The 10,566-nt window shown below is 35.2% G+C and overlaps 1 protein-coding gene and 1 pseudogene across 4 annotated transcripts in view; one reads left to right on the top strand and one right to left on the bottom strand.

Annotated features, from left to right (window-relative positions):
* Window positions 1-740: 740 nt before the first annotated feature.
* The window catches only part of LOC134388654 (zinc finger protein 570), a 32,153-nt gene continuing 22,327 nt past the window's right edge, over window positions 741-10,566 (bottom strand). For all 4 annotated transcript variants that reach the window (XM_063111872.1, XM_063111873.1, XM_063111875.1 and 1 more), the window contains one exon: window positions 741-4,464. In XM_063111872.1, coding sequence (XP_062967942.1) covers window positions 3,122-4,464 — 1,343 coding nt within the window. In that variant the 3' untranslated portion in view covers window positions 741-3,121. The remainder of the gene's footprint in view (window positions 4,465-10,566) is intronic.
* Window positions 7,764-8,926, top strand: LOC134388667 (serine/threonine-protein kinase 26-like; annotated as a pseudogene).

Genomic DNA, 10,566 nt, shown 5'->3' with positions numbered 1-10,566 from the left:
TTATGTGTAGTACAAAGCTGTTTATAGAACACTTTCTGTTGCCATGACACTTTGAAGGTTCAGGGCTAACTACTTACCAGCAAGGTAAAAGCATAAATTCCTCCTTTACAAAGTTCTCAGGGTCCCTGGTTGATTCAAAGTTCAGATCTCGAGAGGGAGAAGGGGGAGACAAGCAAATGGGAAGTCAGCTTTTGCTGGCATAATTCCCATAAGATAACAAGAACCTTGTCAGCTTGCTACCTAGTGCCTTACACACCACCACCACTGAAGTATATTTTATAGAATAATAATACCTTCCATTAAATACTGCTAGGAATTTAATAAATATTATAACAAATTCATGTAACAATTCCAAGACAAATGTAGGAACTATTTCCTTTTAACATCTGAGACAATTGAGTTCAGTAAGGATAGTAATTGGCCCACAAAGATTCTAGGCATTTAGGTAGGGCACAACAGGAAACTAATTAATAAATCATTAATAAATTAATAAACCATAAAAGATGGGGCCCTACAAATGTTAAGGATGATGACAGGTTAACTAAATAGGCTTATAAAACCCTAGTGTAAAAAGTCATTATCAGAACATTCAAACATGGAAGGTTAGTCTTCAAATCGTTAACAGTGGTTGCTTCTGGAAATCTGTTATATGTAAGCTTCTTTCTGAAGAAAATGATGAATATGGGAACATCAGTGATATGCCTGGAGCATAGTAAGAAAATAACTGACAAAAGCAAACATCATTTAAATGTTCTTTATTTTCTTATTATGAAATAGTTTAAATGTAGAAAAAGATACAGAGAACTGACCCATATACCCACAACCAGATTTACCAAATTATAAGCATTGGCTGTATTTGCTTTTTAAAGGAAATAAATATTTCCATTTGTATCCTTCCCCCAATCTAATTTTTCTTACTCCCTGGAGATCACCACTGTTCTGAATTTGATGATTATTTCCACGAATGTTTTTACATTCTTTCTATATAGTATTTAGCCATGGAAAACAACATATATAATTGATTTGCATGTTTTCAAACTTTGTATTAATAATTGGTACTATATCATACAAAATACTTAGTTCAATTTCATTAATTCTATTTTTGAGATTTATGCATGTTGACAGAAGGATCTCTAGTTATCCATTTTAATTTGCATTCTAACATATTCAGCCTAATGATTATTTAGATTGCTTTCAACTTTTTATCCTTACAATGCCACAGAGGACCTTCTTGTACATCTCCCTGAAACATGAGGACAGACCCTATAGAGGTTTAGGTGTGGAATTGCTGGGTCAGAGTATTCATATCTCCAACTTTCCTATATATTGCCAAATTATGCTAATACAGCTGCTTCCAATAGCACTATATTAATGTTCCTATTGTTCTACATCTTTCCAGTAATTGGCACTGTGATGCTTTTGCCAATGTGATGATTTTGAATTAGTTCATTGTGGTCTTATTTTGCATTTCCCTTACTACTAATGATGTATATTATTCTAATATGTCCAAATCCATCCCTTTGCTAGTGGTATGAAACATTATTATTATATGCAAAGTTTCTACAAATGGATTAGATTCAATAATTTTCTTGCTATTTTTAAGAACTTACACTTCATAGATGAATTTCAGAATAAACTTGTGAAATTAAAAGGCAAAAAGATCCATTGAGGAATTCTGGTTGGAACTGCAGTGAGTTTGTGAAGTAGGAAGAATTGCCAACTTTATCATCTTTCATCTCTTCAGCCTAGGCTACATAATACTCCTCGATTTGTTATTCAATTTTCTGTTTAGAAAATCTAATGTTTTATATTTAAGTATACTAACTTAACTGTCTCAGCCTCTGAAAGTTTAACTCCATGAGAACATGGTCTTAGTACTGCTCACTTTTATCTTCTTGTGCCTAAAACATTGTCTGGCACTCAATATTCACTGAATGAAATGAAAGCCTGTATTAATGTGTATATTTGTCCATAGTTTTCCTTGCTCAATACCCGTTTGATTTCAATTTGAAAAAACTGGATAAAAAAATTGGAAACTTTACATTTTTCTCTATAGTATGAAATGATTTGCCTGCTTTCAAAATTACTTGGATTCATCCACACAGTTACCTGGACCTGGTGCCATTTTATGGGACCATATGCACTTCTGTGTTTCTTGGGGTTTTCTTTTTGGAGTTAATTATGATCATTTCTATTCTTTCCTTGATCTAAATGTAAGTTCTGCATTCTTCCCAGTTAATCCTATTTTCTTTATTTTAATTGGTTTATCCTCTTCATTCTCTTTAGAAACTTCCTAAAACTCGTTATAAGTATTATAGTTCTATTATCAATTACTCATCTAGAGTAAAAAGACTCCCACTTATGTTCTAAAATTTTTAGGTCTTCCCAGTTTTGATCTGGTCCTTTCCAGGGATGCTCTACTTTGTCCACTAAGGAATCTTGCTTTAGTTGTGAGGAGTAAATGAGTTAATATATGTTGAGCATGTGGAACAGTGCCTGGTGCTCAGCACTCAAATATATGTTAGCTAACACTATTTATGGAATATCTGCTATGTTTGATGTGCTATGTGAGGTACTTTACATGCAAATTTGTCATTCAATATGCATCAATCCATGACAGACCTTATTTCATTTAATACATTTCTATAATACAGTATCCTTTATTAACAAGAACTTAAGAAAACCCTGAAGTTTAGATAAGTTAATCAAGTTGCTCAAAGTCACACAATGCCATAGTAGTGGTAGAGTTATGATTTTCCAGAATATAAGCTCTTGGTCCTCAGAAATACCTAGCACCCAGAGAAGACTGGAATAAAATAAGGCTGAATGGTATGTAAAAATCATATAATGGAGAGCTTCACAGACAATTTTAAAGGTTGTGGATGTTAGTCTAAGAACAATAGCAAGCAAATAACTAGAGACAGTGATGTGTGTATTTTTATACTTTAAAAAGATCAGTTTGGGTATACTACAGGAAATGAATTTAATGATAGCAAAAATGGATATAGAAAGGCCTGTTACAAAGCTACAGCAGTAATCTAGGTGAAATGAATCCTAAACTAGGGTGACAACATTAAAAATAGAGAAGAGTTTAATTCCAGGAATATCTAGGAGATAGGATCTACAGTACTTGGTGATTGATTGGGTTGGGTGGTGAGAGTGACTCCCCAATGTGAATTCTCTGATGATGAGCAAGGTGTGCATGCTGTCTAAAGGTTTTCTTGCATTCCTTACACTCATAGGGTCTCTCTCCAGTATGTATTCTCTGATGTTGGGCAAGGGAGCCACAGTAACTGAAAGCTTTTCCACAAACATTACATTCATAAGGTTTCTCTCCTGTATGAACTCTCTGATGTTGAGTAAGGGATGAGTCATTGCTAAAAGCCTTCCCACATTTAATGCATTCATAGGGTTTCTCTCCAGTATGAACTCTTTGATGTTGAGCAAGGTAGGCAATCTGGCTAAATGCTTTCCTACATTCCTGACATTTATAAGGTTTTTCTCCAGTATGAATTCTCTGGTGTTGAGCAAGGTGTGAATTCTGGCTGAAGGATTTCCCACATTCCTTACATTCATAGGGTCTCTCTCCAGTATGTATTCTCTGATGTACAGTGAGGTATGCACGAAGGCTAAATGCTTTCCCACAGACATTACATTCGTAAGGCTTCTCTCCAGTATGAACTCTCTGGTGTTGAGCAATGGATGATCTATTGCTAAATGCTTTCCCACATTCAATACATTCATAGGGTTTCTCTCCAGTATGAACTCTCTGATGTTGAGCAAGGTAGGCAAACTGGCTGAAGGCTTTCCTACATACCTTACATTCATAAGGTTTTTCTCCAGTATGAACTCTCAGATGTTGAACTAGATGTGCATTCTGACTGAAGGCTTTCCTACATTCCTTACATTCATAGGGTTTCTCCCCAGTATGAATTCTTTGATGTTGAACAAGATTTGATCTCTGGCTGAAGGCTTTCCCGCATTCTACACATTTATAGGGTTTTTCTCCAGTATGGATTCTTTGATGAAGAGTAAGGGATGAACTCTGGCTGAAGACTTTTTCACAGTCAGTACATTTCAAAATTTTCTTGTCTGTATAGATACTCTTGGGCTTAATGGTCATTACACTTTTTTTATAGCTTTTTTTATGTGTGTCATGTTTATATACTTTCTCCTCTTTGGGGATTATTTGTTGTGTATGAAGCAGCACGTTCTGATGGAAACTTCCCCAAGGTTCGTTATATTCTTGTTCTCTTTCTTCTTCAAAGGTGATTGTCTCTTCCTTGAAATGTGTCTTCTGATGAAATTGCCTCTCAAAATGGCCCTCACATTTCCACTCTTCTGTCAAACTGCAGTACTCAAGGCCATAGCTTGTAAGTTTTTCTATCATCTTCTGAGATGATTGTTCTTCGTAAAGACTCTGCTTAGGGATTAATTCTTCAGTCTCACACATAGATCCCCAGCCTGGAAAGTAATAATAAGAAAAACATGTCTCCTCTACTATGTATCAGAAATTACATTTATGAAAGTACATATGTCAAGGAATTATGTAAATTCAATAGCAAATAAAACCTGCAACAATATCAGCTTTCATAGTGCTTAAGTGTGCAAGAAGAGAAACTGAAAACAGGGCATACAAAAAGGAGGAATAATTAGAATTATAAAGAAAATCAGTAACATAAATCTCAGGGCAAGAGGAATGAATTATGGATGTGGTTGAACTTTGTTATAATTTTTTGCCTGTATTGCTACAGACACTGAAAGTCTCCATTCTTATAGGTGCTTCATTCAAAAACATTCATTGAACAAATATTTACCTTGTGCAAGGCACTGTTCTAGATGCTTTCCTTATCATAAAACAAAGATCCTTACCTTTATGGACCTTATTTTCTTAAAGGAGATGGAAAATAAATGACAAATAAATTTTATTGTATCTTAGAAGGTACTAAGTGCTATAGAAAAAGAAAAGCAGGGTAACAGAGATAAGGATAACAGAGATTAGCCATGCTGGCAAAGTCAAAGGTAGGAAGAATCATTAATAAGTTAACATTTAAGCAAAGGTTTGAAAGAAGTGAAGAAGTTGGTCACTCAGATTTCTGGGGAAAAAGCATTCTGGGTAGAAGAAATAGCTGATTTGAAGGCCCCAAAGTAGAAGCATGTCTGGTATGTTTGAGGAAAATTAAGAAAGCCACCATGGCTACAGAGGAGTGAGTAATAGAAGATGAAGTCAGGAGGTAAAGGGTAACAAGATTATTTACATTTTATAGGCTTTCTAAGTAATTTGGCTTTATGCTGAGTGGGATGGAGAGCCATTGAAGTGTTTTGAGTAGAGAAGTGATATCTGGTTGCTGTTTTATGAAAATACTGGAAGGTGGGAAACAAGGGGAGATGACAGGAGACATATTATTATAGTAATCCAGGTGAGAGATGACAGTGATTCAGACCAGAGAGATATCAATGAAGGTATAGTAAGATGGTCAGATCCTATGTGTATTTTATATCCTGACAGATTGCATGTGGAATGTGATTGAAAGAGATGAAACAAGTATGCCTTCAAAATTTATGGTCTGAGCAATGGAAGGACAGAAGAATAGTCATTAACAATGATGGGGAAGGGCAGCGCTACAGCAGATTTGGGTGGCAAGGTATGGAAGATCTGGAGTTCAGTTTTGAGCATATTAAATTTAAGGTGTCCTTTAGAGTTTTAAAATGGAGACAGACTTTGAGTAGACAGGTGAATATATGACACGGGTTTGTTTAAGAGAGGTCTGGACTAGAGATTTAAAATTGGGATTTGGCAGCACATAAATGGCATTTAAAGAGACTATATTACCAAAAGAATGAGTGCAGATAAAGAGAAGAGAAAGGAGTAAAGAATAAACCCTAAAGCACTCCAACATTAAGATATTTGGCAAAAAAAGAGGAAATAAGCAAAAGAGATTTAAAAGGAGCAAATGTAAACAAAAAGAAATCAGGGCTGAGAACTTTAATACCACATGATATTAATATTACATGATATTAAAGGTTATAATGAAAATCAACTTGTTTAATGATTATTCTGAAAAAATAAAATACACACACACACTCTCTCTATATATATAAAAAAGCCACAATATATTGAAATACTAGGCAAGAAATGTAAACAAAATAATAATAACCGCTAATAATAGTAGCCATTAAAAAGAATTATGTATATGTATAGTGGGTTGGCAAAACCCATACAAATCATTAGAAAAATAAAAAGCACATAATAGAGTGTAGGAGCTACAGGAGAGACTGATTACTGTACTATTTATATTTCCACATTTTGATCTAATAAGAATGTATTATTTTCCAATTTTAAAATCAATTTTAAAAAGCAATAGAAGAAAGCATAAGGAGAATAATTAACATTAGAAAGATACTTTTAACATTGACAACAACCACCACCAAAAGGAACAAACTTTAGAAATAAACTTTACAAGAAATGAGCAAAACCTTTAAAATTCTAATCAGGGAAACACCCCCCTCCCCCAAAAGTTTGAATAAAGGGAGAAGATGTACCCTGTTTTCATATATGAAGAATCATCAATATAAAGCCATTAATTATCACTAAATTCATCTATTATCTCTATTCAATTACAATCAAAGCCTCATCATAACTCTCTAAAGAACTGTGTAATAAAGAATTTGGCTGGCCTTTGTCTCTGGTTCCCAAGAAGTAACCTCTAAGCCCTGAGTGATAGAAATGTCTTTGTTATTCACAGTGGCCCCCTTGGCCTATACCTGATAGTTTATTCTAATGAAGTGCCTTATGGTGGGCCTCTGTTTTGTGCTAAACAGATGACCAGATGGAGGTTAGCCAAACCAGAGAGATCAACCATGTGATTAGAATGTTCAGGCTTTGAGCCACCATTACATCAGAACACTTCTGTGAAGGAAAGGACTGCTGGAGAATGAGTCACCTGGTCAATGATTCGCTCAATTTTCCCTAAATAATGAAACCCCAGTAAAAACTCTGGACACAAGTTCAGAAGAACACTTCTGGATGGCAATATTTCTTTAAATATTTAATAATCCTTTCAGTATTGAGATGACAGGAAGACCCCGAGGATAACAGAAGCTTTGTGTTTGTGACTTTTCCAGACTTAGTCCTTGTCATCTCTCCTTTTGACTGGTTCTGACCTTCTGCTGCAATACAATTATGGTTATAATACTACTACTCTTCCCTGAGTTCTAGAAGTCACTCTATTGAATTATCAAACCTGAGGGTGGCAGAAATGAGGGATGCCCGGGAGCCCCAAAACATGTGGCTGGTGTGTCTGAAGTGAGTGCAGACTTGTGGAGCACTGTTCTCTCAGATTGTGCAGTTTGGCAAACTTATTGTGGAAAAATTTTTTAAGTCATGAATTTTATTAAACAATAAAAATGTCTCTAGGATAGACCATGTTAGGTCACAAAACATAGCTTAAATTTTAAAAAGATTAGGCCTCCTTGGCCAATCAAGTGGGCGGGTTGCTGGGGTGCCTCCACCTCCTCTTCCTAAAGCAGTGAGGCCCAGAAGAGCAGCATCCACTGGAGCCCGGGTCCCAGCCACCACCACACAGAGCACCCCACATTCAGGAAGAAGAGCAAAAGTGGAGGCAGCAGCAACAGTGGTGGGTGGGAGCCAGAAAGGCCCCGATCAAAAAGCCAGTGAGGGTTGCCAAGCTACTCCTAGAGGAGGAGCCATCCCAGCCCAAGGAATCACCACTACAGAAGCAACACAAGCAGCAATCACCTTCATGGCACACTCACTGGTGGCTGTGAAAAAATGCCTTGGATGCACAATAAGATAGGTGATCCAGAAGAACTGTTCACAAAATTAGAACGTGTTTTAAAGGAATTGATAACTGTACCTAGCGAGTGGTTGCTACTAAAATCACAGACCTGAGAAGCTGAAGATGAAATAGAAGACATTCACCAAAAAATAACTGTTTTGAGCCAGTGTGACAACATCTAGGTAACAAAATACTATCGGTCATATTTAAAGGGTTCGAAATTATGGATAACAATGGAATACCTGGGTGGTGGTTCAGCACTGGACTTCTGCAAGCTGGTCCATTTGATGAATTCCAGATCGCTACCATGCTAAAGGAAATTTTGAAAGGTCTGGACTATCTGCGTTCAGAAAATAAAATTCACCAAGACATAAAAGCTGCCACTGTCTGGCTCTCAGATCAAAGAGATATTAAACTTACTGACTTTGGAGTTGCTGGCCAGCTGACAGATACACAAATTAAAAGAAATATCTTAGTGGGAACTCCATTTTGGATGGCTCCTAAAGTTATTCAGCAGTCAGCTTATGACTCAAAAACTGACATTCGGTCACTGGGAATTAATATTAAACTAGTCAAGCGAGAGCCACCTAACTCTGATATGCATCCAATGAGAGATGTTTCTTATTCCAACAAACAATCCTACAACTCGTGCTGGAGACTTCACTAAGTCTATTAAGGAGTTTATTGATGCTTGCCTGAACAAAGATCCATTATTTTGTCCTATAGCTGCAGAATTTCTGAAACACAAATTCATTGTAAAAAATTCAAAGAAGAATAATTATCTTACTGAACTGATGGATTAATTAAAAGATGGAAGGCAGGACACAGTGATGATGAATCTCATTCCAAGTACTCTGATTCGGAATCCACCAACAGGGAAAATAATACTCACCCTGAATGGAACTTTAAAACAGTGCAAAAGAAGCCTGGTCCAAAGAAACTACACAATGGGGCAGAGCAAGATCTTGTGCAAACCCTGAGCTGTTTGTGTTAGATAACTACACCTGCATTTGTTGAACTTAAATAGCAGGACAAGAATAATGCTAGCAGGAGCCACGCAATTGAAGAACTCAAGAAAAGTATTGCTGTGGCTGAAGCTGCCTGTCCTGGCATCACAGATAAAATGAATAAACTAAACGAAAAATTTCAAAAGTGTTCAGCAGATGAATCCCTCTACGAAACTTCTTGTTATTGGCTTGTTTCATATGGACCCAGACAAACCCACCAAATGTACTTCCAGCTTAATAATGCTTAACTCATGAGCTTCGTGTGCCTTTTGGATCTTTGTAACATTGAACATTTGGAAGAAGCTATTCAACTGTTTTTGATGGTGTTTATCATTTTATATTTTAAAGGATTATTTTATAAGAAATAACTTTTAATACTACAGTTTCACCTGTATTCTAGTAAATGTTGAGATACAGTTTTGCTTTTATCAATTATTATTTTTTAAGTTACTTGTATGAATACCTTTCATATTTTGATCTTTGGTTAACTGTACACTCATGAAACATACAGTGTACTTTGAAAGTCATCTTAAATACTCAACTTCTGTAAATCATCAAGCTTCAAAAAGCTTTTTAAAGATTTTTTTACACAAGCATATTCTAAGAATTACTATTGATTAGGAGGTGGAGATAAGTCAGACCTTTTCGAAACAGAAGTTTTTAATAAGCTCTTGGAAATGAAACCTGGAAAAATATTAACTCTTCTACCAAATTGTTATGATATTCCAGGCAACTCAATGATTATCACATTTGAGAGTCCTGTGTTTGGAGAATTTTCAAGCAACCTGTAGAGGTACTTCTTGGTGTGCAGTATTTACCTTCTCTTTTAGAAGACGCAATTAACCCTTACTTAACATGATAAGACACTTAAAGCAACACCATTTAGCCAAGGATGGGATTTTTGTAAAACGGAGGAATTAGTCTGACTTCATTTTTAAAATCTTCAGCTCAAATTGCATATTATATGCTTGGACTTGCAGAGTTTTAAAGAAAGCTGACTGTCATGTGATTAATTATCTGATTAACAGGTAGGAATATAACTTACACCAGCACATTTTTGTCATGGTAGTAAACTGTCCTATAAACTAATCACACATTTTTGTTCTTCATATTTATTAGTACATAAGCATCATTTGTTCATTTTTGAAAGGGTATTTAAATGAGCATTTTCTAGTTTGTAAGCAAATAACCATAGTACAAGAAAATAACCATAGTACAGTAGTGATAGAATTATTGATGTTAACTAGTTTTGATAGTTAATGTTTTATTGTTTGGATCTGCACATTTTGGTTTTTGCACAAGTCATTTTTTTAAAAATTAAAATAAAAATTGCCAAGTATTAGAAGAAAGATGTTCTTCAAGTAAAGAATACCAATTTTAGTCAAAGTAGCCATTACATCCTCTTTTTTGAAAAATAATACAAACAAACTTTCTCAAGTTGTGCCACATACCAAGAAAATTCTTTTGATTGATGCCTATACTATAACAATTACTTTTAACACATTGTATTTTGAAGTAAAGGTCAGGTTAAATTTTTCGCCTGCTATGTAACTGAAACTCAATTACAGTTTATAATTTTTAGAGGTCCAGAAATAATTTTGCAACTCATGTCATAGTAAGGAATACTTTTGTAAAAATAAAAGCAACAAATTTATAAATTGATTCTTTGAAACTTTACAACACAACTGCATCACAGATACAAATTGTATTGCTTATCATTATAGTTTATTAATTTTGTAAACTGTTTCTAGGTGAAGCAT

Source organism: Cynocephalus volans, chromosome 10 (genome assembly GCF_027409185.1).
Source record: "Cynocephalus volans isolate mCynVol1 chromosome 10, mCynVol1.pri, whole genome shotgun sequence".
Lineage (NCBI taxonomy): Eukaryota > Metazoa > Chordata > Mammalia > Dermoptera > Cynocephalidae > Cynocephalus > Cynocephalus volans.
The sequence above is the reverse complement of the archived record's forward strand: the minus strand, read 5'-3'. Positions and strand labels throughout refer to the sequence as shown.